Genomic DNA, 27,190 nt, shown 5'->3' with positions numbered 1-27,190 from the left:
AACACCCCTCATATCGCCAAGGTATTCATTTCATTGACTGTCTGTTAAGGTGGTAGACAGGTGTTTTTTTTTTTATGTGTATGAATCCAGCGCAATTAAAAGCCCCCGCCGCTGTTCAGGAGAGCCGCGGCATTGACACACTTGGATTGGATATCTTTATCTGTCGAGGCTCTGCGTAGGCACATTCTTTCCCACCGACGGGAACGCGTTGGACATTAGAGGCGGTTACATCCAAGTGATGCCACCTTAAATCACACGCTGACATAACGAGAACACTACTCTCCACCCATATCCGAGCCGAGTCGGTTAAGAGGTGTCTCACCTTCCCGGCTGCTGTGCTCTCATTACCGAGAAACACGCCGGTGTACCAACAACACGCTGAGGCATCTTAGGACATAACCGCAGCTCCTTATTGGTCGGGAGGTGCCTCGAGGTCTGGTGCGTAAAAGCGTCGCGCGCTGCACACGCACGAGCCGGCCGGAACATTCACTGAGGAGAAAACCTTGTGGATATTCATGTGTTTGGATTTATAATAGTTTTTTTTTTGTTTTGTATCACTGCTTGGGCTCACTTTACACACCAAAGCTGGGGGAACAGACTGGAAAACAACAGACTTTTGAGCAGAGCTTTAAAGTTTTAGCCACAATAATTGGTAAGTAGCCTTCAAGTCTGCCATTTTTTAACATTTAAGCATTGTATCTGTGCTGTTAGTAGACGCTGCAGTGTGTTGGTGGGTTGAGATTGATTGGAGAAAAGCGGTCAATCGCGGATCGATACAGCATGTTGTCAAGTGATTGGATGAGCCACCCTCTATGTAAATACACGGGACATGATTAACTTAATAAGGCTGGGATCGACGACGGTAGAGTGTCGCTGTTAATGTAAATTATAGTTAGTGTATTAGACAGTAAGTCGTTGCTGGTGTCGTCCGGTTAGAGGCAAGGTAACAACTTTATTTAATTATACTGCATTTGTGACAAACGTGCTAAGAGTGTCATACACTTATTTTAAGCAAAAACAAGTGGATTCAAATGTTTGCCGTACAGTCCGAACTGAATTATCTTCCATTGTTAGAATCACTTGCGAGAGGGAGTTCCTTCCTTGGCCGCTGGGTGGCGACCGAGTATCTGATTTCTTGCGTTAAAGCCTCTACTTGTGTTGGACGAGCCTGTAAAGGTGATCTCACTGTTTAGATAGTCTACCTGTGTGGTAAAAAATCCACGTCTGTTCCTCTTTGCGTGCAGCCTAAGTTTTGTCATCTGGCCAGACAGTTATTGGTATATACATGAACTTGGACAGCACCACTTCTGCATGTAGGGAAATAGAATAATATGCTTTCACACGCTTCCATCTGTTACTAGTATGTGTGTGCTACGGTGTATGTCTCCCTAAAGAGTATTCTCCCCGATGTTTAATTTACATAATACGCGATCACTTTAATAGTTTCTGCATGATGCTGAGGTCAGGGGAAAGAGGGTCAGCACTGTTAACGCCGTAAGGAGTGTTTCCACTGTCCAAACCGAGTCTTTCAAAAAGCCACAAGACCTTTTCTGCAGTTGTGCAGTTGTTGTTTTAGTGATGCATGCTATTTTGAGAACTGCTGCACAGTTCCCCCACAAGAGGACCCTCGAATAAATAGCATTTTTACAGATGGGACCTGGCACGGATGGGAACTTTGAGGGGGGAGATGGGCCTGGACAAACCTTGGCTAAAATGGTAAATAGCTGTCTAGCTGAGCAGTTAAGTTCACATCGACGTAGCCTACTTCTAAAAATAATATTATTATTGATATTGAGGAAGTGAATGATCGTTAAACAATTCCTCTTTTTAATGTAGTTATCCTCAAAGTCTCCGGTGACCTCTAAAGGTCCCCGGACCTCAGTTTAGGCACCGTATCCTCCAACTCTCCGGTGACCTCTCAAGGTCCCCGGACCTCAGTTTAGGCACCGTATGCTACTGTGATATGGACACATATTTAGTTCTGTGCTGTAATTTATTATGAATGGCCTATACTCGGCTGCCCTCCACGTGGGTGTGGATCCCTTCTTGCCATTGGCTTATATCAGCAGCGTCCTGAAGGAGCTCTCCTGTGATTGGCTGAGCGGGCTGCGGGCTGTGGGCGTACTTTATCGATGGTGGAAGTGGGATACTTTGTGACAACGTTCATTGTCGATATTTCACCGGAGCTGCTGTGGGCATGAGTGCGCAGCGGAGAGCCCCTCACTACTAACCGTACGAGGCTTTGCAGCTTACGGACCTTGTGTTTTCTCATCTAAAACTTACAAAACACCTAGAGGAATTTATATTCATCTTTTTTTGTAGACATCCCGGTTTTGTTTTAAAGGTAACCGCCTGCGTAAATACGCGTCCATGGCATTTTTTTGCTGACAACACACTTGCGTTTCTGACTGGCATTCAACCGTCTATGTAGCATATAGAAAGACTTTTACCAGCACGTTGGAAAAAGGGCAACAAAGAAAAAACGGCCAAACAAAGAGAAAAGCGAGCTTCGTGCAGTTGACTTTGCTGTGGGAATATTCTCATGATATCGCCCGGAGAGAAGACGGACCGGGTTTTGTTCCGACTCTCGGAGGGCGAGTGAAAGAAAGAGAGAAAGCTCTCTGAATGCTGCCTTTGATTTGCGAGCAGAACAAGGGGCGGTAGCCGAGGCGACGGATCTGCTTCACCATCCACCTCACCAGCTTCATCACCCGGCTCTGCTCGTCTTGTCTCCCCCTTCTCTGACCACAGGTTATCGGATGGACCAGCACCCCAGCGCCCGGAGCTGCACCAGTCGCGGGGCTTCGTCCTGCGAGGCCGTCCCGACTGAGCCCTCCATGAATCTGTACATCCACTCCACCACCGGCACACGTTTCGAGCTCTCTCTGCCCCAGGAGGAGACCGTGGATGGACTGAAGAGGAGGCTTTCGCAAAGACTCAAAGTACCAAGAGAGAGACTCGCTCTGCTACACAAAGACACGTGAGTAAACCTGATGCAAACACTATTAGAATTTGTTAACTACAAGTATATTACCCTTTCTATACATGGTAAAGAATCGTATACACATTCATTTACGCATTTGTCCTAAAGGCCGTGTATATGGAGACACCATGAACCGTTATGTCCGGGCTATACCACAGATCTAAACCGTGTTTAGGTGCGTCCACCCCTCCGGGCGGTGATAGCCTATGTTTTAATGTATACTTCGGATTTATGCGTGGCTGAACTCCTGAGAGCTTCAGAGGCAACCGTGGCTGCTTCGGGCATCAATACATTCAAGGAAACTGCCGACCACCAGGACGCACGCTATTGGAAATACGCATAGGGGACGCACCGGTCACTGGAACAGTATTGACGAGGCGATGTGCAGACTTGCATTGATCCATGCCTCCTTCATTATAAATACCGGAGCCTGACTGAATTACAAATGCTCTGAAAATCAAACATGTTAAACATTAATGAGTAAAGTCACACGGACTCGGCGTCCTGTAATTTATTTACAATGCTGCTGCACAGACATGTATATAGTTCATCTTTGACTCCCTGTGTAATGGAAGATGGGTGTATACTGTAGTTGGATTAAAATGCAAGTGTTACATGTTAATAGCCAGTGGCTTTAAGCGGGATAACCCCTTAATGGTTTCAGTGGATTTCTTGGTGAGAGGTATGGGCTGGCCGGCACTCGGATAACAGCACATTAGGGCAGCTCTGCATGGGCGAGGGAGTTAAAACCTTTATTATTCAGGACTTACCAAAACCTCCAGTGTTAGGCGGTTCCCAAATGGATCCTGCCCAGGTTGAATCAGCCAACAATAGTGCAGGTGGTGTTATGCAAAAAAAGAGGAGGGAGGCTTTAGTACATGCAAACAGTCAGCATTGTTTTTCAGCCCCATCCCCTCCCACCCATTGTAATCGCCCAATAAATCACATCATCCTTTAAAACCTGAAACCCCCTTTTTAATCCCCCTCCTGTTCCTCAAACTCCAGACCTACAGCAAGTCAGGGCTGAGGGCCTTTGTTCTGCTGCATGGGGTGAGATTTGGGTCATGCCTGTACAGCAGGCAGTCCTAAACATCCTTCACTAAACTAAAGGAGACAGAGAGTCAGATTCTTGGCTGTGAGTGGTTTTAGTGCATCGTGACCTGCGAGAAAAGACAATTTACTCATCGCGGAGCAGACACTCCTGCTCTGCACCAAACATTAAATAGTGAAGCCGTGGATATGTATTATGTATCAACTTTCTTCAGAATCACAGAGATGGCCGTCATGATACAGTTCAATGAAGAACAATTGGTTTGCAATGCCAATAATAGCTGCATAAGATTCTAAAAACTATTACAACTGTGATTGTGGTTTTGGCTTTAGATCTTCGGCTCCTCATTTGTACCTTTCAGAATGGCAAAAGAAAATACTTACCTCCACTTAGGCAAGTGGCAGTGGTGCCAGATATCCTCTGCGAGCGGTTGTCAAGCTCCACTATACTCGAAATTGAAATATGACAGCCCAATCAATACTTCTCTTTCATGGAGCTTTTCACCCACGGCTCTTTCCCAAACCAGTTTTGAATTCTGTCTGCCCCCCCCCAGCTGAAGGCTGTTTGTGTATCTGAAGAGAGAAGATATTGTCAGCACAGTCTAATTATCTTATTCTCTGTAACCCTGCAGGCGACTAAGTTCAGGCAAACTCCAGGATCTAGGCATCTCTGATGGGAGCAAGTTAACACTTGTACCAACAGTTGAAGCAGGATTAATGGTAAGTCTCACCTGGCTGTGTTTTGTCTGATATCAATAACAAATACAGCACATGGACATTTCTTTCATATTTATTAGTTCACACAATTGCTGACTTGCTTTTTAGTCAACAAGAAATAAAAAAAATAAATATATTTTCCTCTCTTTGCAGTCTCAAGCATCAAGACCCGAACAGTCAGTAATGCAAGCCTTGGAGAGCTTAACAGAAACTCAGGTAAGAGACTGTTTGTCTGTGTTGACACTGCAGTAATAACAGTAACAAAGTTGGTATTCTTCCATGTAGTATTCCACCACACTAAAAATGCTTATTTTTGAGCTGCCGAGAGGACCAGCACGTAACACTCACATTCACCTTTCTGTTTAAACCTTTATCTGTAATCTCTCTACACTTCTCCTGTAGTTCATGCTCTAAAACACACACATGCACAGGCAAGTTTCCAGGAAGTGTGCTGTGGCTGTGTGGAGTTTGAGTGTCGTCTCACTCACTCATACACACGGTGCTGGGTCATCAGATGGCAGCCTTCTCACTCAGTATTAGCATAGGTTTCCTGGAAGCCTCGCGTCTATGCATAGCCCGAGTGAGGCCTACTCTCTGTACATTGAAACGGCTCTGTAGACCTTCTGAAATGCAGTATGCATTTGAGTCAGTGTGGCATGACTCACCAAAATGATCAATAGTGAGAGTAAAGAGAAAAAGGCTAAGAGTTCTCAGCGCTGGCTGCAGAGAAAGCGCGAGCAAGAAGAGAGGCGATAAGGCTGAATGCACACTGGCAACAGTGTGACGTATGAAACACTCTGCAGCTGACTGACTGACTCAGACCTACTTCCTTTTGTAGTGTTGGGTAACACTGCTATGTACGTAAGTGCATCAGTGATGCACTGCTGACTGATGTGAAAACAGTACGAGATGGTGAAATGTTTTAGTCCAAAGAATGATACTGTGCATTAAGTCCAGTTTTTATCAGAGGGTATGGGCTGACCGGAGATAGCAGAGTGTGGTTCAGTGTGGTTTCATTCCCTGCTGATAATATTCTGGTGGAAATCCTGGCCTCGTTGTGTGTGTGTGTGTGAACACAGCATGCATCTCGTAGCACTGACAGCAGACGACTGCATGTGTGTAGGTGTGTGTAAGTGAACGTGTGTGCGTCTGTTACTGGGTGTACTGTATGTGTGTCAGAGTGGTAGTGGGCTGGAAGCAAGCATTGCCCATCATGTGGTACGCCTTTGCAGGGCAGCCATGAGTGACTGTCATTTTCACCAGAGGCAGATGATAATTCAACAGCCGACCCAGAAGAGCAGAATTCTCACTTTGCCTTTGTTCTGTGTCCCTATTTCTATGAGTCAGATGCTTGCTTACACTACATTACTGTTGCTTTCATATGTATGTCATATAAATTGTAATCCTGCAGTGGAGATATGGGAGAATAAAGGTCGAGGTAAGGCAGATAGCATGGTAAAGGGTTAAAAAAAGGGCATAAAGCTGCTTTAGTGTGTTTTTATCCAGAGAAATTGATTCCTCTTTATAATTCATGAAGCAGAATGGAATGATATAGATTGCAGAGAGATTAAGGATCTGAGTAAGATTAGAAAATAGGAACACAAAAGCTTTCCCTCATTTCCTTCCCCCCCCCCCCCACCCCCAACTCTGGGGCTATCAAAAATCAATCAATGCACTTAGCTCTTAAAAGTGTCTGACATGATAACTGATATGCCCATATACCCCAAAATAGCCTCGGGGTGATGTGGGGTGGTTGTTATCTGTGCTAGCTGTAAAATAAGGGGGTATGGACCTCTTTTAAACCCTCACCCCTCCACCCAGCTGTATTTTGGTCATGTGAGGCCCCATTTCATGATTGGGTTTTTTACCAGGAAGTGTGTGTATTCATGGAACACAGGGCGGGCTGAGCGGATCACCTTATGTCTTCTCCTTCAGCAGGGGGGGGGGGGGGGGGGGGTTCACAGTTGGCAGCTAGCTAGCCGACCAACCAAGCAGAACATGACAGCTTCCAGGCTGTTTCAGACTTTTGTGGAGGGAGTAAGAATGAAAATGTTCTATGGAAATCGAGCCCCGGCAATTATCAAAATGGGATTTTTTTTCCCTCCATCGCTCTGTCTCCGCTCGTCCTCCTTCTCCCTCTCTTGTTTCTGCTTAACAGCTCTCCGAGGGCCCTATAATTTAAATGTGCTGTGGTTTGCAAGTCCGGCTAGCTCCCTCGGTTTGACCGTGATGGCTGAGTTCTTTAGCAAGGACAATCCCAGGCTGCCTTAATTCCTCCTCTGGCATCTCACTAGACTTTTTGCATGACATCTAAGCTGTATTAAGCCACTGCCTCCTGACAGCCCATCAAAATACAGTTGCCTGCGCTACTCTCTTCTCATTCTGTCTGCTAAATAGAGGTTGTGTGTTCAGCTTACATATGCAGTCATGCACGGACACATACACACACACACACACACTAGTATTGAAAGGATATATTTAAGAGGATTTGGGACTGAATTCAGAGAATGAGAAAATGTCTGATCCTAGTGGTAAAATGAATGTATACTTATAAGACAAGCAGTGAAAAGGAAATGAAAGCAATATTCACAACTTCTGGTCATATGAAGACAGTGACATCAGCTCTCCACCTATTGATCCCAGTATTTGACAGAAAGAGAAGGATTATGTGTCCCTCTCTGCACACAGGGACTATTTGCTCATTGATGCACATTGATGTTGGAATAAAAGCCAACCAGGCAGGCAGGCATCACCCTTACCATCCCCCCATTGCCCTTCCCCCATGCAGCTACCTCTTTGTTCCTGTCTTAAAGCATGAGCACCAAACCTGTCCAGCCGACAAACCCTCAAACACACAATAATGATTGAGGGTCACTCTTTAAGTTCAGCTCTCCCCCACGATCCCCTTTCATCCTCCATACATCCATAGGCGAACTCTATACACAATTGAGTGCAGCTACAGTGGTGCATACTGGTTTCAAAATCAATCTCCAGCTGGAGCAGGGCTCAGCAGGCTGCAGATTGACAAATTTTGCCTTGAACACTAACACAGATTGCTTTGGGAGGAGGCTGTGTGTTGCCATCTCATATGTCCCCGCGGAATACGCTGTTACATATCTGCTCTACTTTTCTTGCTCCCATCGACAAGCACCTCCTGTCCTCACCCCCCACTCCTCCTTGTCGTCCTCTAGGAGCGACATGGCGATATGGCACAGTTTTGTCATTGTGTCTGGAAGCGGGCAGATGCAAACTAGTAGGATCTAACAATCTGTGAGGAGTAACCTCTAGGTCACCCTCACCTCATTTCCTCCACTCTGCCTCCCTCAGGGGATGCCAGGCTGGTGGAGGAGAAAAGAAAGGGAGAGCTTTGCAAGTGTTACTCTGTAACATGTCAAGTCGATGCCTGTGTGTAGGTTATGTAGGCTTGGGAAAATGGGGAAAAGCTCATATGCTTGGGTAATTCACAGATGAAGAAACTCAGGTGAGAAGGAAGGGAATCCAGACATAAGGGGAAAGAGGACATTCAAAGAAGGGTACAAACAACCAACTTTGTACCTGCGCATGTCTGTGTGCCCACACATGACTGTGTGTAAAACAGCTCAATGCAAGTGGTCAATATGTTTCTTTTTCCAGTCCTGCACCCCTTAGACCACCTTATCTAGATGCTAGTTAATCAGCAGGATTGACAATACTGGAAATCGTTGGAGAGTAATTGTATTGAGGATTTGGAAGTGCAAGGAATTGAAAAATGACTTGAGTCAGTTTGTTGGTCAATATGAGAAGATCCTCCCCTTTTTATAGCATGCAGCTCCCTCTGTCCTTCCCGCTGTCATTGAAGGGAAAGCTTTTTATATGCATGCAGTATAAGAGAGGGAGTCTTTGCTCTTTAAAATGTTAATGTGCTTTTTTTTGTTACCTAAATGAAAGCTACAGAAATTAATTTGTTGCTGGATGTGTAAATCTAATTCTGTATGGAGCACAAGACAATGTGGATCTAAAGGCCTATTCAGTCCCCACTCATGTAAATGCTGGCCTTGAAAATTGCATTAATAAGCTGATCACGCAGTATTTTTGCACCTGTGTAATCCCCTTTGTGATGCTTAAATGCACAGTTGTGGGAGGGGGTGGTGGGATGGGTGGAGGGAATCAAGGTGTGTTGTAGGGCAATCAAGTGCTAGATGGATTTTGGATTTCATTGTCCTATTGTGTATACATTTGCTCGTGTGTGTGTGTGTGTGTGTGTGTGTGTGTGTGTGTGTGTGTGTGTGTGTGTGTGTGTGTGTGTGTGTGTGTGTGTGTGTGTGTGTGTGTGTGTGTGTGTGTGTGTGTGTGTGTGTGTGTGTGTGTGTGTGTGTGTGTGTGTGTGTGTGTGTGTTTTAATGTGTGTGTCTTTGTCTGTTCCCTCTTTCAACAGCCATATTCTCCATATTTTAGTCGTGACCGTCATTTTTTTCCATTCCCTGGCGACACTGAGCTTTTGTGATTCAAGTAGCAGGCATCGTGACTAGTGGGGCTACTGTGTGGGAGGGTGGAGGCCAGGAATGTCATGTCTGATAGCCACCACCAAGTCTAATGAAGTCAATTAGGCATACGCTGCTGGTGAAACAGAGAGGCAGCGGTCAAAATACCCAGGTCGACCAACTAAGTCATTCAAAAACATACTTGAAGAATGACATCACTCTTTAATCTTCCCAGTAGGCCACTCTGCTTGTTATCTCTCTTTCATCACTCCTCTCCTGCCTCTCCTCCATTTGCCGACATGCTATTTCCTTCCTCCTTGTCTTTTGTTGACGACGTTGTCTGTACAAGTATGTGCAAATTTGTCTTGCTGGGTACAGAAACGGCTCACCTTCTAATAGATGCATTTCTCCGCCAACACAGGTTCCTGATTAAATGGTGTTATATTTCGCAGGTATTAAAAACATTCAGTGGAGTGAGTGTGTGAGTGTAAGCGGCAGGCAAACAAGATAAAATGAGGATTTCTTTGCCATTGCTTGCCTTGAATTGAAGCTACTGCATGAGGGCTGTTGGTTGAGAGGCACGTGTCAGTTGCGACGTAGATGGTGGCTTTAGTGTGGAACCTGATCATCCTGGACTTTCCCATTCTGATCTCTCTTTTCACTGAGCCGATCAAATTCAGTGATGGCCAGCTGGTCCTCTCTTGCTACTTCCAGCCTCCTCTGTTTCTTATCAGGCCCTATTACAGACGCCTATCTTTCTAATAGGGCTTTGAAGAGCCCCCCGGCTGCTTTTAGGATTTGGGGCATGATGCAAGTCATTGATTTTTTTTTATCCATCTCTCTTTTGAGAGCCCGTTATTGCATCTTTAGTCGGTGTGTGTCTGTACAGAGACTATCAATAGTGCTTCAGTGTGATCAAAACATCTAGGTCGATAGGTGGGTTAATAAGCAGGTTTTTGAACCGTCCCCTTCACCTGGCGGTTCGACAGGTGAGGTGCTGCATTGGAACCCGAATGGCTTCCTCCTCTCAAGGCTTCCCTCTCTCCACCCTCCTGTCCCGCCCTCCAATCCTCTATCCTCTTTTCTCTGGCACAAAGCTGCTCAGTTGTTCATGAATGTCAGCTCAGTGCTGCCAGCACTCTCTATCTTTCCCTCCCTCTCACCCTCCCTCCGCCTCTCAGCCCCTCTCTTCCTCCCTCACTCCTTATCTCCCTCCCTTAGTTCGCTTAGTGTGCAAAGGAAGAACGACTGCAAATGAGTTCCTTGAACCACAGGGACCCCAATAAATAAAACTGTCAGCCAGAGATGTCGAAAGAAAAAAAGAGGGAAGGAGCCAGAGGCACACTCTCACTGAATATTTCATCACCCACCATCACTCTGACACCCTACCCCCATAGCCTGCATCCCCCATCCCCCCTTCACCATCCTTTCTCCCTTCCTCTCTCATGCCACCCAACCCCCCCCCCCCCCCCCTTTTGCCTCCATCTTTTTTTCCACCCCTCCTCCCCTGGATGCCCCTTATCGTATTCACCCCCATCGCTGCATAGCAACCAGACCTCCTGCTAAACAAAATACCACCTTCTGGACCCCAACAACTAAAACAAAATGGTTTATGGCGCTGACTCTGGTTTCAGTTGTTAAATACGTGCAATTAAGTGGAACAGCTCTTTATCAACACCTGCATTTTACTGAGTTGTCTGTCATGGCACCACCCATCAGATTTCTGTTGAGTATAATGACCCTATCCATGTTATTTTCCTCAAACACACCTTGTTCTTCAGTCATGGGCTCCTCTTCTCTTTGCATACCACTGCTGCTGCACCAGAAAGAGAACAATGAATGGCTGGTTTCTCTCTGTCTGCCTTAACACAACAGAAGTGGGGCCCTCCACCCTCCCTGCCTTGTGTCTCTCATAACAAACCACCGTAGACGGCCATCAGCGAGCTTGGTATCTCACAGACTAATTTGTAGCCTGCCATGTGGTATTGGGAGCTCAGTAGGAGTACATGAATTTCATCTTGGTGGTTTTGAATAATCCACACCAGCCATTATACGGGTAATCAAACCTCCTCTCTGTTTCTCCTGCTGTCACTCACTGTCTGCCTTTTTTTCTCACTTTCTCTCACACATGCTTCCACACGCACGCAAACACACAGGAGCAGAAACAGAATGTTGAAGCAAAGGCCCTGTTCAGACTTGACATTACATGGCATCTTGGATGATTCCTGCACCAGAAAAAATGCATTCTCATTAGGATTCAGCATATGTGTCTCTGCCTATATTTAGTAAGGCGATTCTCCTACACATCGTTGATATGCCTCCTCTAAATAACTCTTGAGTAAAGCCCCTTTCCCATTGGACAACGCCCCCCCCCCTAACATTTGGCTTTTGTGTTTAGTTGGAAAGGCTACAATCATCATTAATTCCAGGGGGAAATGATTCTGCAGTTGTCAAGGATATTTATTGGCTCCAGTCCTGATCAGCAGTGATGGAAACATGACACGAACGCGCAGTGCAATGCCTTGTCTGTCTTTAGCAGTGCTCAGACATCGTCACATTATATGGCACTAAATTTAAAAGAGAGAGTAGGGCATGAAAGAAGTAACCGCTGTCACTAGCCTCCATGCTGCTTTCTAATGTTTGCTAAGCCTGTTTTCCACCACATTTATGACATCAAATGTGACAGAAAAAAACCCCAGAAAGGCACAATTACCTTCTGGCAATAGGAAATGAGTCTGTCACCTATTTTTAGTTTTCCTGCATTTAAAAAAACCTCATACTCATTTTTATTGGAAAAGTATAGAAATACCCAAATAGCCACCGTCCTCTTTCCTAACTGTGCGACTGAGCACAAGTTCTTCAAGTTAGCAGCAGCTGCAATTTCTTCACAGATAAAATCTAATGTAAGCAGGGATGTGAAACCTGATCACGAGCAGTCACTCGAAGCAGATTCTGGTGTGAACCTGTCCCTTCTGGACGTTGACACAGTCTGAATAAATGTGGATACAGGATAAGAGGTCTGAACTGTACCATAGACAAACAGACACTCACTTCCCAGGGGTGTTTACCCCCCCCCCCCCCCACATTTTCCTCCCTCCCTTTAACTAAGCACTGGGTGGACAGTCTCCCCCAGGGCCTCTGACTTTGTATGCAGGTTCGTTTGTGTGTGTTGTGGGTTGGCAAACTGTTGACTCATTCTCTTGACAGCTGTCAGTCACAGACGCAGTCAGAGTCTCCACCTACCCTTCTTTTTTCTTTCTTTCTCCCCCCACCAACGTCTGGGATTCTGCCTTCCCCCAAGGTCACACACACACACACACACACACCCACACACACACACCCACACACACACACACACACACACACACACACACACACACACACACACACACACACACATACATGTACACATATATATCTTGCCTAGCAGGTGACCTTTGCACACGGGAGTTTCCTAGAGCCATCTCGGGTAGCACCCTGCCCTTTTCTCCTCCTTTATTGTCTCACCTTATCTTAACTTACTGGTAATAATGGGTGTGGACTTGACTATCAACAAGCCATTAGTGGCTGAGTTTCGGTTTACCCTGCAGCATCCTTTATGCTGATTTCTGCTGCTTTAGCCGTTGATCATTTTCATGTTGAAATGCAGCCATCGGATCATCCCAACTCCCCTCGTCCTTTCACCTGCCTCTCCTCTCCCTCCATTCTCTTTTTCACACCATGTCAATACCAATGTGCAAAGGTCACCCTGGCAACAGAGAGGCAGCGGTCGATAGAGAAATAAATAAGCAGAAGAAAAGGGAGAGAAGTGATGGAGGGCAGAGCCTGTTGATTCACAGGGTTAACTACAGGCCAACATCTCACAAGCACACTCCAAAGACTGCAGGGTCCGAGGGGATTGAGGCCTCTGCTCTCTTTTGCTTTCTTTGTATGTATGTTTCTTTTACTTGCTTTCTCTGCTTTGTCATTATTCTTTCACTCCGTATCCCATCCTCTTCGTGCTTTCTCCTCCCCTTGTGTAGCTTTTTTCAGTGCTGCCCTCTGTCTTCCTGTTTCCCCCTTCCTCCATGCCTCTCTGGGGACTGAAGCACACAGGCAGTAGGGGCTGTTGAAACCTCTTTGGACATAAGCGTCACTTTGTATTTGCCAGTGTTGGTTCTTTTCTTGTTTGCTTCTATTTGGGGAGAACGTGAGATGTCATTACTGCTGAGGCTTCAATGACTCTCACTAGAAAATAAACACACTCACCCGCAACTACATACATGCCCAGAGCGGTAATGCACAGCAACGGAGCCGCAGGCATGCAGGAGAGGGACAAGAGAACTTTTGTTGTTTAGTGTGAAACCCTCCAGCCAAGTCGTGACAACTCTGCTATCCTGTGTGTGTTTGTGTGTGTTCATCCGGGCCACGGGTGGGACAGTGAAGGCCTCCACACTTGGCTCTTATAAGTCGTTGCCAGAGCTCCAAAAATGGGCAGCCCTTCCAGATCCGCTGTGAACAATCAGCCATTCTGTGTTTGAGAGGCAGGCGGGGTGTATTTCCTGGACGTGGGACTGATTTTTCAGGCCTCTGGCCAGACAGAAGGGTGGCCTCTGTCTCTGAGCTGAATGACACTGCTGACTAAGAACGGACTGAGGGGCAGTGGGAGGCAAGCGAGAGTGGGCTCTATTTGTGTGTGTTTTCCAATAGATCTCCTCATCCACCGCTCCCCAACAGATGTAAATAGACCAGTGTTACAGAATGGTGATTGATTGCATGATGGGCTAATGTGGCATGTCTGTGTCTCTATGAGAGGGGGAGCTCAAAGCACTGTTGTGTCCGTTTTAACTGCCATCTATGGTGCAGACTGTTCATTTACAAAGGAGGAAGTCAATATGTGTGGGGGAATTTTTCTCCTTTTGAAAGGGTTGGCCTTCAGTACATAATCTGGATGCAGAGTCATGTATATATAGCTTAATTTGTGAGATCTTGTTATTTGCCAAAGCTGTGTTGGTGACTATTCTGTGAATGGACTTAATTACTCAAATTCTCTTTTGTCTTCCTGCAGGTCAGTGACTTCCTGTCCGGCCGCTCCCCCCTCACCCTGGCACTGCGTGTGGGTGATCACATGATGTTCGTCCAGCTCCAGTTGGCGGCGCAGCAGTCTGGCGGTCCCCAGCTTCAGCACAGACACCTCATCACCCGGGGCAATGCAGAAACCGCAATGGGACAGCCCACAGGGCAGCCTCGCGTTCCCCACCCTCACCCGCACTCCCATCACCACCCCCATCATCCACACAGTCACCCCGGCCCCCAATTGTCCCAGCCTCACCTCGTCCCTTCCTCCCCCTCTTCCCCAGGCTCCCCTTCGTTCCCCCTGCCCTCCACGCACCACCAGCCGCTCCCTCCCATCTACCACCAGTCGCCCTCCTCCTCTCACTGTAGCCCCCCTACTCCCCCTCCTCCACCCCACTCCCCTCGCCCATCCCACATCCCTGGAGGTCTTTTTCGCTCTCCGGCCAATCACCATCATCACCACCACCACCACTACCAACAGCCTTCCTCAAGCCAACCCAGCCCCGACATCGGCCAGGCCAGCCCTGCAGCCCCGGTCCTTTGCCCTGAAGTAAGTAAAAAATATTGTTAGTATTGTGAATGTTTTTTATACTATTGTTACATCTTAGTCATCATCTAGTTTAGTGAGGACACATGTATGCAACATGTCTGAAATATTCTCTCATGATAATATAGGGTGCTATGAATAAAGTGGTAGGTAGTGGTTTAAATAACTGATGTCATCGTTGGCCCTCTCATGAATGAACAATGGAGTGGTAGGTTATGACCGTTTGACCAAAGTTTCATGCACACAACTAAATCATCCTCCATTAACTTGATTAAATTAGTGGGATATCCCAGTAGCATGAGGGCAGACCCGTGGTTTTCTCAGGTCCAGAGAAGGTTTGTGTGTGCTTCCAAACCACAGCTCTCTTAGTCATCACTGGAGTGCCTGCTTCCCAAATACATGCAAACAGACCAATCCACACAGAATCCAGGACAGGCACGCATCCATATGACCTCATCCTGCCCAATGAGATGGAAAAAGGGGGGTAGACAAACAGCTTGAGAAAGATTCAAAGACGGATCATGAACATTCATTGTTATCAGCCACTTATCATTGACTTTACAATTGTTTATTTTTATTTTGATAACTCTAAGAACAGCTGCAGGCACAAACACCCTTGTCTGCAACAACCACATTTGCTGTTTATACTTTCTCTACCTCCCCGAGCTCCAGCCTATGGAAAGCGGATAAGAACCAGATGTCAGTGGACTATGTGGGAGAGACGGTATCACAACAAAGAAAACAGAAAGACAGGCCAGTTTAGTAGTGAGAAACGGAAATGGCTATTCCTCATTAGGCTTTCACATGCGTAACAAACACAAACACAGAGACCTTTGCTTGGGTTTCGATTTCACTTTCAGATGTCAGTTGAAAGATCCAAGTTAAGCTAAGGTGAAATACCAGGGTTGCTAAGTTTGGTCTTTCTTAGGTTTGCGGTAACAAGATAGCTTGGCTGCTTTGGCAATATAGTATGGCAGAAAGCTCCGGTTTCCTATAACCATCAGCCTTTACTGCATAAGTTACTTACATAGTCCAAGTAGTATTTACAGCACCCTGAAGTAAAGGTCACATAACTCATGAAGGTGTCCGCAGGAGAGCGCTTACATCACATACTGTGTATATAAGGGGTACACTCAGGACATGATTTCAACTTTTCACAGCCCACAAGTTACGCATGAATGTCATCTGCTGTATATGTTAACAATGTGTGGATTTGATGTGATTGTGTATGGACGGGTTCTTTTTTACACGCCCTGAGCCTCACTTTATGCAATTTCATATTCTTTCCTCCAGGCTAACTGCAGTCCCAACAGCCCCAACAACAGTGGCAGCAGTTCCTCAACACGCTCCCGTAAACCTGGCGCCATCATTGAGAGCTTTGTCAACCACGCTCCCGGAGTCTTCTCAGGGACCTTTTCAGGTGAGAGGACACTGAGCTGCCATTAACGTTTATTGCTGCTGTAAATAATAACCCTGCATACGGTGAGATCCAGCTTCAAGCCTCTTTTATGAGAACTTGTATGCTTCACACAAAATAGCAGAACATTCAACCTATTCACCTTTGTGTGGTCTTTGGGGTGAAAATTGATTTGACTTTTCGGCTGCTTATTGAAAACTCAGTAGAAATCTCTTGTAACACATTATTCGTCTCGCTCCCTCTCTCAGGCACTTTGCACCCCAACTGCCAGGACAGCACTGGGCGTCCCAGACGAGATATCGGTACCATCCTGCAGATCCTCAACGACCTCCTGAGCGCCACGCGCCACTACCAGGGAATGCCCCCCTCCCTCACTCAGCTCCGCTACCAGACCCAGTGTGGTTCACCCACCTCCCCATCACCCTCGCCGCCTCCTTCGCCCAAGGTTGCTGGCCTGGGCCTCTCTGCCAAAGCTACCTCTGTGCCCGCCAGCAGCCCCAGCAGTCCTCCGCCGACTCTTCATCCCCTGGTGCAGTGCCAGAGTCAGATCCGCATGTGCAAACCCCCTGGTGAGTGACTCCACACCGCACTCTACAGTAAACACTAGGTCTCCTTAGTAATGCAATACAAGCTTCTCCTAACCAGTTCAGTCAGGCTTCACTTGTCAGGCAGTGGAGTTGGCTTTGTTTTTGTGCTCCAAGGAGATGGGTTTACCCCTTCAAGCCTGGGCTGGGCTATGTTTAGATTAGATTAGGCTTTGGGTGATTTAACTTGCCTCTTAAAGAAGGCCTGTAGCTGGAGCATGTATGGGCAGGGGCTGGACAAACCTCGACATACCCATGCCCAAGGGCTGGGCCGGGGCAGGTGCTTGAGTTCAGACGGAACTGTGTAGGGACTGAGTGTTTTAAAACCTCCTTTCTTTGCAAAGACACAGGATGCTGAGTGTCAGACAGATGTCCAGAACTGATAACATTCAGTCAATGTTGTAAGGTTAGACTGACTCTGCTGAGAGAAACATCATTGTCCTCTTATCTCCTGTTGAGGAAATCGAGCCAGCCTTTGGTGAGCTGCTGGTAAACTTAGTTAAATGGTCTGGTGGCAAGGGTCCTGGAGTACGGTGATTTATGTTTAATGTTTTCTTTTGTTTGAAAAAGCAAGAGTGTTCTTTTCTATTGTCATTCCCTGGCTTTGTCCCTTATTTTATGACCTTCAGTTGCACACAGAATGGAGTGTTTTAGTTTCAGCAACTGAATACAGATTGACCAGGAATGTCCAGTGTTCTTTTGCGTCACCCTGGGTGCCCTTACAAGTTTTCATTGAACAGTTGGAATAACACAGGCTTATTTTCCTAACTCAGGGAAGACCTTTCCTTCACTTACATACCCCCCCCCCCCCCCGTCCGTCGTCTTCCACTCTTGTCATCTCTCTCCGTCAAACAGCCCACGCTGCCGTTTCCTCCATTTGCTCTCCCAAAACAGCCTTGTCTGTAAAATCCATCTCTCTGTCTTCATCCCTTCTCTTTCCATGACTGTGCCGTGCATCAATACATTGTCTGTGTTCATTTGGCCTTTTAATAGATAGATTTATTCTGAAATGCGGCTCTGAAAAGAATTTGCTTTGTGAAGTAGAGGGCAGTGAGAGGAGGAGGAGGAGGATGCGGAAGAGGGGGATTGTTAAAACCACAACACTAAGCCTCCATTCATCATATGGGTGTTTATATCCTGTCCATCAGTCTACCAACTGCCCACTGATTAACTAGCCTGTCTTATATCCTTCTCCCACTTTAATGCCTCCATCCAACTCCCTGCTCACAGTGTACACTTCCAGAAAGTGATGTGAATGGGTAACCTGCCCAACCAAGCACACTGTAGCTCACTGAGACAATGAATGTGCTATTGTGTTTGCGTGGACAGAGGCTGCAGGCTTTCCACATGGCGTCCTAAGGAAGCCGATGACTAAGCGCTCTCAGGCAGTCTTATCAGACGACACCTGATGGTAGACTTACTGGACTTAACACCGCAGCTTAACTCTGCTTCACAGAAACCTGCCTTCATTCAGCTGTGCTTCTCATCTGCCTGAATGTGTGTGTGCAGTCAAACTCGGGTTGAAACAGCCTCTTGAAAATGTCACATAGCTAGGCTGTCTCCTGAGAGTCTTTACCCTTTCCGCTGCAAGTTCATGAGTGAGGGGGAGAAGACAAGCGTAAATAAAAAGTTTGAACATACTTTTGTGCACGCACACTTGACCACACATGCCTGGTTAAAGTCTTCAGCGAGTAGCTCTTTTTCATGGTTTCCCTGTAAAGTATTGCTGAGTATGGGGATTTGTCAGCCAAGGCCTTGTGTTGAATTTGAACAGGAGGGCTTTAGCCTGGCCTGGCAGGCTGATTGTTAGCTAAATTCCTTTACTGAGTAGTTTGGACCTCCTCGGCTCCCCCCTCCAGCCCCTCAGCCCTTCAACCCCCTGCCCCGCCAAACCCATTGTGCAGGGGCCGGGGACAGGGGCTGCATACAGGGCACCAGGCTGAGCCATTGTGCCGCAGAGGTGGGGAGGGCCATGGGATTATAGAGCTGCCTTTTAGTCCCACTCCCACTGCAGCTGCCTTAGTTCAACACAGACACACAGAGAGGGGCAAAGTTAGCTCCAGCAAACCCTTGTGTCCCTTCCACATCCCTTCACCCCCCTCCTGTCCCCATTCGATTTGTCAGGTCATGTTAGCTTCGTGGTGGCTGGGACTGGGCAAACCCGAAGGAGGAGGGAAGGAGACGCTGAAAAAAATCCTCCGGCTTTAACCTCATTGAGTCCTGTGTTTAAGCCCTGACCCGCTTGGTCGAGGCCAAGTTATCCACTGGTAGGCTTTACTCCTCTCTTGTCACACACATGGGGATTCGGTGTGACACACGTGCACAGATCAACGCCCGGCAACGCAATGCAGAGCAGAGCAGAGCTATCTAGCAAAGCCAGCCAAGCACATCAGGTGCCCTTTCATTGTCGACAAGGAGAGCGAGAGGGAGAGAGAATGCAAATGAAGTCTAAAAGTCATTGAAGAGCTTGTGTCCCTGCAGGGCTGTCAATGCCCTTTCACTGGCTGTCATGCTCTGATTTGATTGGCTGCTTCAGTTTGTGTGTCTAATAGTTGGTTTAAGATTTTTTGAGTGTTTCCCCTGATAGGTTAGTCGTTTTTCATGGAGCGGTTTACCTGTTGACATTTCACAGGTCCCTGATGATGGTCACATAGATATGGACTGATTTGATGTGGTTAGATCCATCAATTTTGCCTTCACCCTACTCTGAAACTACTAATTACTGAAACATTTATGACCAAAAAATTGCGATTTAATCAGATGATACACTAACCGATGCCAGTCACATACCAATATCAAGATATAACAAGATTTGACCTTTTCACACATCAATAATCCATAGAACGGAGAGAGAGTAGTAGCAGAGGAAACCATGGCTGACTTTGCTGCAATGTGATTTTCCTCTTCTTCCTCTCCCGTACACTTTCTCTTTCTCTCTGACCACGCCTCCCTCTTTCCCCTGGTTCCCTGGATGCTGAGCAAACACAATGTTCTCTCTGCAAGATCACAAGACTTATCAAGGCAAACAAACAAACAACAACACTAAGACAACTGCAAATGAAGGCCAATCTTTATACAATCAATAAAAGTAGAAGCTCCTTTAATCTCAATGTGCGTCCTGCTCACTGCAGCCCTCCGCCCCCTTTATTCTGCCTCCATCCTCTGTCTTTCCTCCTCCTCCCACCCCTCCTGTTTGCTCCCTATCTCAGTCCTTACGGTGTTGCTGGGCTGGGCTCAAAGACAAGGAAAACTGACGCATTGATTATTCATAGATCACCCCTTCTTTCTCACTCTCTCTGTTTTCCTGTGGCTTCCTCTGCAGCGCTCAGTGTATTTACAGGGCCTGTGTCAAAGTCTTCTGAGAGAAGAGTTTGGGGATAGATAAATGTGATGCTCAGGGTTGAGTTCGGGTGTGATTGGCAGGCAGGGAAGTGGTAAAAAAAAAAAGAGAGAGGAGGGAAAGGAGACTGGCGTTTCCTTCCTCTCTGCGCCCTTGACCTGTCTTCTGTTTGATATCTTCTACTGCACGTTTCCAGGGAAAGATCTGTTGTTTCTGTGTCACACAGGGTTGTATATGAACCCGGCTTCCCCCTCGCTCATTTAGTCCTTATGTTTCTTATCCACCTCTCTCTGTGTCGTCCAAGGTTATTGTGCTCACGTCAGATCTTAGTCTCTGCATCCACGCTTTGGGCCAGCGTGTGTGTGTGTTTGTGTATGTGTGCGCGTGTGTTCATGTGCGTGTGTGCGTGCGTGTGTGTGTGCATAGTCTGGCCTCTTAGCCAGCCCTAATAATAGCCCTACTGTCATAAACATAGTCTGGAGATCCTTGCGGCCAGCTGTGTCCAGCCCAGCCGCCCAGGGCTCTGGTAGTGGTGCTGATGAATAGCCACACACACATGCACACACACCCACATGCACACACACACACACACACACACACACACACACACACACACACACACACACACACACACATACACATACACATGCACACACTGTATGTTTAGTTTAGCTTCACATTCTCAGAGATCTTGCCAAGCCAAAGGCCAAGACCTATAGCGCCATCAAAATACCCTCACTCTTTGTGCGTGCGTGCATGCTTGCGTGTGTGTGTGTGTGTGTGTGTGTGCGTGTGTGTGTGTGTGCCTGCTGTTATATATTGTTGAGTTGTCTTGAATAAACCTCTTTGGAAAGCAGGATCATAACTGAGTGGACTAGCCAGGTGAAATAAGGAACACATTGAAACTGAGAAACTGTACCAGACAAATAGATTTTGTATATAGGTACGTGTCAGCTTTGTGACGTTTCACTGTGAACAGCCATATTTCCACACAGCCGAGGGGCGGTTTCGCTTATAGCTACTGAGTGCAGGGGGAAAAGGGGAAGAGGGAGGACCGGAGGGGGAACAAAGCCTTGCGGCAGCGTATGTGGTTGTCACATGGAGCTGAAGCAGCAGAACAATGGCTCTAATGTAGGAGAACCCCCCCTTTGGTATACCCCCTGTTCTCTAGAGATGACACGCTGCCCTCACACACAGCACACACAACATCTGGATCCACACACATCTACGTTTGTTTCAAGACAGAACACATTGGCAGGAAGTGGAAAAACCCCACTCTGTCTATGTGACTGAGTGTACTAAAGAAGTGTCCTTTTCTGTTAACTCTGTCGCTATTTCCCCCCGTTCTGCTCTCAAAAAGCCCCATCAAGGCTACTTGATGGCAGTATAGTTCTTTAGCATGCGCTGCCAGACAGTGGTGAATATTTATAGCTGGAGAAAAGGCTCTGCGCTGCACGATCCGATAAGCAAATGAGGGAAAGAGGTAAATTAAGCCCACACAGAGTCCGGAATTCATTCCGATGGGGGGGAAGAACAGAGGAGGGCACAATCGATTCGGAAAACTGCCTCCTACGGCTGATCCTTTACCCTCCACCCTCTTCCTCTGTCCTTTTTTTTTCAATCCCCTTCACCCCTGAGGGAGGAATTCCTTAACCCACATCGCCCTCCCGCCCCCCTCTCTCCTCTCGCCTCCTGCTTCCCCTTCTTCACGCTGCCCCACCTAGCTGTCTCTGGGGAGACATGGGGCAAGAGCTGGGGGAGGGATGGAGGAGGAGGGGGTCCCACTGTATGTATGTATGTATGTGTGTGTCTGTGTGTGAAAGGGGTGGGGGGGAAGATAGAGAGAGAGAGAGAAGGAGGGGGTTGGGTCAATGAGCTGAGAGGGGGAATCTACAGCCATAATAAAGAAAAAAAATAGCAGAGAAAAACCCAATCTCTCCCTGTCTCTCTCTCTCTCTCCGCTTACAATTTCCATTCGCTTGCATTTTCTATTGAAAGCCAATAGCGTTGTCCTGGGCCTGAGATGGATGGCTGCACTAGAGCTAAGGTTTAATCAATAGGTCTTTTTAATTTGCCATCGATCCACGTTAAAAGCTACTGCGGCTGTTGCTGCTTTTGCTGTGTGTGTGCGCGCGCGCACGTGCCTCTGTGAGCGCGTGCAGCGGTGTGTTTGTGTGTGTATATGCATGCACAAGTCTACACGTTGTGTATGTGTTTTTGTGTGAATACGTGATGTACTCGAATGCGGATTTGAGTGTCTGTATGTGTGTTTGTGTGTGTTCTGGTGCACAGCACAGGCAGAGATGGCCGCTGCGCTTCGGTTTATTGACATTCTAGCCCATTATTTAATTATTTAATTCCCAGACAGATACTAATGGAGCTGGCTAATAGATTGCGGTTGCCTTCCCTTCCTTCCAAGCTCCCTGAATATATGTATAAATGGAATTAGGTTTGACTCGGCCACAGTAGCAAAGCATTCACAGTGCGATGCAAGACCTCTCCCTAGGGACCAGATTCTCCTATAGGCACATCAACAGCTAGAAATGCACTTAGCAGCACATCTAGTCACTGAGGCATGTCATTTGCAATTATGTGCGCAGATATCATAGGCAGCTATCCGAATATGTCGTCTCTGGCTTGTGTTTGTATGTTTTTGGCCTTTCTATTGGTTCTCAAGGAGATCCGGGTCTAAGAAGGTCTCAGCTCTCACTCAGCGATAAGGGGATGAAATGGCACTGAGGGGGGCTATTGAGGCTCAGTGGGGGAGGTTAAGCAGCAAATTCCACATGTGCACATGGTGTGTGTGTGTGCGTGTGCGTGTGTGTGTGTGTGTGCGCGTGTGTGTGCGTGTGTGTGTGTGTGTGTGTCAGAGTCAAGGGAATGTCAAGGCTGTGTTGCTTTATCTGCTGCCTGCTAAACACACACACTAAAGCACAAAGATATATATTGACATCCTTCTCAATCCGAGTTAATTATGTTCAGTGTAAACAAACTATGTTAAGAGGAATGCCCGACTGACCACCTCTCCTTTCCTTTGTCCAGGTGACCGTGTTCGTCAGACCGAGAACCGCGCAACACGCTGCAAGGTGGAACGCCTGCAGCTGTTGATGCAGCAGAAGCGCCTGCGCAGGAAGGCCAGGAGGGACCAGCGCGCTCCTTATCAGTGGCTGCCCAACCGGAAGGCGGGTCGCAGCAACAGCAACAGCAGCATGTCCAGCGAGGGCTCCCTGGATCTGGACTTTGACGACTCTGTGTGGAAGCCCGACGTTAAGGCTGACATGAAGTCTGAGTTTGTCATGGCCTGAAGACCCCCCACACGCTGGAAGATAGATTCAAAGATGTGCAAAAGCGTTGCTCGGGATTTACTTTGAGATATATTTTTGGAGGGAGTGGATCGGCAGGAGGTGACACAGAACTGTGCAAAGAGGATATCAAAGTTGTTGCTGTGGTGGCTGGCCGTCTTGTCACATGAAACACAAGGCTCCCTGCAAACTTTAATCCACCGCTGTCCTTCACAGTGGACCTTTTGAAAAACAGCAAGAGAACTTTCTTTTGATGCTTGGATTTGGACAGGCAACAACTGGACTCGACAGTGTACAAGACTTTTTACGGTTCGCTTACAGAGACCATACCTGAACTTGAGCATAGCAGAATTCATTGGGTGGTGATGGTGGTGGTGATGGTGGTGGTGGTGGTGGTATTTTCAGATTTTTTGTTTTTCCTAAGATTAGTTTTTTTAAGCGCACTCTGGACAGCAATGAAGAGATCCACACTGGACTTAATAACAGAACAGGGGCACCAGAGGCCTCAGTGTTTCCTATTCACATGAATGGCAGAACTGCCGAGCTATGGATTATTCCAACGGGCATTCTTATTGATCTCAAAACTTTGTACCTGTTATGGGGTGGTTAAACCTTTTTTTTTTTTCCATTTTGAAACATATTATATTTTATAAACAAAAAAAATATGTAGCATTGTTCACAAAGCATTCAGGTTTTCATATAACAGTTCAAAGGTAGTTTTTAATTTGCACATTTTCTTGATTTATAACAGCTGGTCAAAGTGTGCAAGAAGGAGGAGGTGGGGCCTGAAATCGTATAAAAAAAATGAATATGGAAGTATTGATATCAACCTCAGTGACATAGGGTATCGATAGGAATGATTAATGAGTAAACAAAATGAATTACTATTAACAGAAAGTGCTTTAGAGGATTTTAAAATCTTTAAAATGTATATGGAAAGAAAACTCTATTTTTTATTTCTCTTCCTATCTGCTGTTTTCAAAAGACAGCAGCCCTCTGTGGCTTCAGTCAAGTCATTGACTACCAACAAATACGTACATCCGTTCAATCATCCATTCGCTCGTTCATGAATTACAGTCGTCCAGCCAAAACAAGTGATACGGAAAGATAGATTCATCCAGCCCACCTCATGTCTGACAGACCTGAGAGGACTTGTCGAGGGTCTGTATTAGTTTGTGTACATAAATGTGACAATTGGCAAAGGTTTATGAGGGTGTGTGTATGTTTGACTTTAGTGTAAATTGATTTAGGATAACCCACGTTTTTGTCCAAGTTGTCTTCTCCCAAATAACCCCAAAGTTTCTCCCAAAAAAAGTCATGAAGATCAGCTGCAGTGAATGCATGGGTCACTACTTTATATCCCGACTGGGTAACACATCCAAATTCTAAGTTGTTACTTGGACCACGTGTCCTCGTAATAACGACTCTATTTTTTTATTGGCAAAAGAGGGAGAAGAAGTGTGATCCGTATCCAGCATCATTATATCTAGTGCCTCCACCAGTACATCCGTTGACATATCAGGTTAGGCCTTTCACAGTTTTGCTGCTACACATGGGGACTTCAAATGAAACAAAAAAAAAAACAGCAAGAGGGGGGAAAAGTGACTTTTCTTTGCATGCAGAAGTGTGAATAACACTGATCTTTTTTCTATTGATGGAAGAAAAAAAAAATAGAAACTGGTGCTGTGGGAATGAAGGTTAACAACATGCATGAACTTGTGAAGAAAATAAACAATGCTGCTTTTGTCGGTTAGGTTTTTTGTAACTTTAATTTTTCAATGTTAGAACAACAGTGTCCTGCTAAAGTATTACGACACAAAACCAAAACAGATGAAGTTAAGTGTGGACTTGCGTCTTGCTCAGCACTGAACATTCCTGTTGTGTGACAATGAAGATGATGATGAGCAAAGAGCAACTGACTCTCTCTCCACTCCCCGAGCGCTGGTTTTACCCCCCATGACTCTCAAGAACCCAGACAGCCCCTGCAAACTGTTTAGCCACCTCCCCTCCTCCCAGCCCGAACGCCAACCAAGGCTCGTATGGACGTACTCTGGCAGGGAACTCAGAGACCAGCGGATTTACAGTACTGTCAAACTCAAGAGATGCACCTGGTCTGTCTCTTTATCCGTCTGTCTGTCTGTCTGATCGATCGACCACCCTACCACAATTGCACTCCCAGAGATTGCAGTGAGAGATTACCTTTTTGGTGAACCTCATCTTTTTTTTAAGTGGCCTTACCTTTCACTAAAAAAATGAGACACTTTGGGACAATGGGGGCGGGAAGGTTTGTTTTTTTTGGGGTTGTTTTTAAACTTTCTGTGTGCATCGTTGTCAGACTTGTTGTCATCAAGGCGCCATTTTTGTCACTGAGGACACTGGGCATCTGTTGTTTAGTGCTTTTAGCTGGTGGAGTCTCTATTATGTCAAGGCTTCTGTGCCTTAAAAATGTTGCCCTTGCTGTGTCAGTGTCAGATTTAAGCTTGTTTTCATTGGTTGAACCACGGGACTGTAGTATTCGCAGCCATCAAAGTCGTAGATTTAAGGGGTAAAGCTTGTTTGAGTGAATCAAATACCATTCAAATTTGGTGTTGGTCCTCAAATACCGCCTTTGTCCCATTTCTCCATTGTGTTGCCATGCTTGTTGGTCTCCGTTGTCCGACTCTCACACCTCTCCTAACTTAGTCCCCCCCACCAACTAGCTGCAAAAAGCTACGAATCTGTGTAACTTGTGTTAACTGAGGAAGTTTAAACCACAGTACTTAGATGGCAGAAACAGCCCTGAGTAATAAAGGTCCTCTGAGGACTCCAGACTACATGCACTTCCTGTTTCCTTGGATACAACATTATTGAAAGACAATTTATCCCCTGCCCCGCCCAAATTTTATTTAACTTTGTTTTGTATATGTATGAACTATACTCTGTGTGTGCCTCACTTCTGTGTGAAACTCGAAAAAGATGAAACAAAACAAAAAAGATGACAAAAGCATTACAGAGAGGATAAAAAACAGTACGTCGGTGGAATTCTGATCACGTCATTTACGTTGCCTGTTCTTTCTTGTAGCCAACTATTGAAAATAACAGGACTCAAGAATACAATTTACAATGTTCTAGCTCTAGACCGGTGTAGCACATGTGTGACTGTATTAATTTATGAAACCAAAATGGTAACTGTGAATTATGTATTTCTTTGTGCATTTTTTTTAAAGAAACGGGGGAGAAGGTTTGTCGGGACACAGCAGCAGCCGATGCTCGTGTCCAAAAAAAACTTTTTTGTTTTTTTGGTGGAATATAATGGAAACAAAACGATGTTTTCCGAAAAACGAAAAAAAAGAAAAAATGAAAAAAAGTGAAAAAATATATGAATATATTTTTTTTTTCTTAAGCAATACATTTCAGTGTGACTTGTGATAGAACATTTTCTTTTTTTAGGTAATAAATAAATAAAAAACATAATGAGTACGTCAGGTTGTCTCCGTGAGTGTTCATTACTAGTCATTACTGCTGTTATTCAGTCCTACATTTCATGTGAGAATCTTTTTTTTCACGAGGTAACATGATACGGGTGGCGTATGAAAAACTATAGAAGCTTTGAATTGCATTGATAAAATATTGCCTTAATCTGTTTTAATAGATAATGAAATATATGATTGGTCAGGGCCTATAAAGAAGATAATTTACTTTATTTGTCCCGCAATGGGGAAATTCAATTTTCACTCTATTATTAATTTTTCATTT

The 27,190-nt window shown here is 46.1% G+C and overlaps 1 protein-coding gene across 2 annotated transcripts; it reads left to right on the top strand.

The window, feature by feature from the left end:
* The first annotated feature begins 363 nt into the window (after positions 1-363).
* Positions 364-26,919, top strand: midn (midnolin). Of its 2 annotated transcripts, XM_083939923.1 has the most exons (8): positions 364-652; positions 2,752-2,980; positions 4,666-4,753; positions 4,904-4,966; positions 14,258-14,815; positions 16,106-16,232; positions 16,478-16,798; positions 23,196-26,919. In XM_083939923.1, the coding sequence occupies exons 2-8, from the start codon at positions 2,760-2,762 to the stop codon at positions 23,456-23,458; spliced, it is 1,641 nt and encodes a 546-aa protein (XP_083796049.1). In that variant the 5' UTR covers positions 364-652; positions 2,752-2,759; the 3' UTR covers positions 23,459-26,919. The 2 variants fall into 2 exon arrangements, with proteins under 2 accessions (XP_083796049.1, XP_083796050.1); XM_083939924.1 differs by lacking the exon at positions 364-652 and having other exon boundaries at positions 2,281-2,980.
* Positions 26,920-27,190: the final 271 nt, after the last annotated feature.

The sequence above is a fragment of the Echiichthys vipera genome, assembly GCF_963691815.1.
Source record: "Echiichthys vipera genome assembly, chromosome: 3".
Classification (NCBI taxonomy): Eukaryota; Metazoa; Chordata; class Actinopteri; order Perciformes; family Trachinidae; genus Echiichthys; species Echiichthys vipera.
The sequence above is the reverse complement of the archived record's forward strand: the minus strand, read 5'-3'. Positions and strand labels throughout refer to the sequence as shown.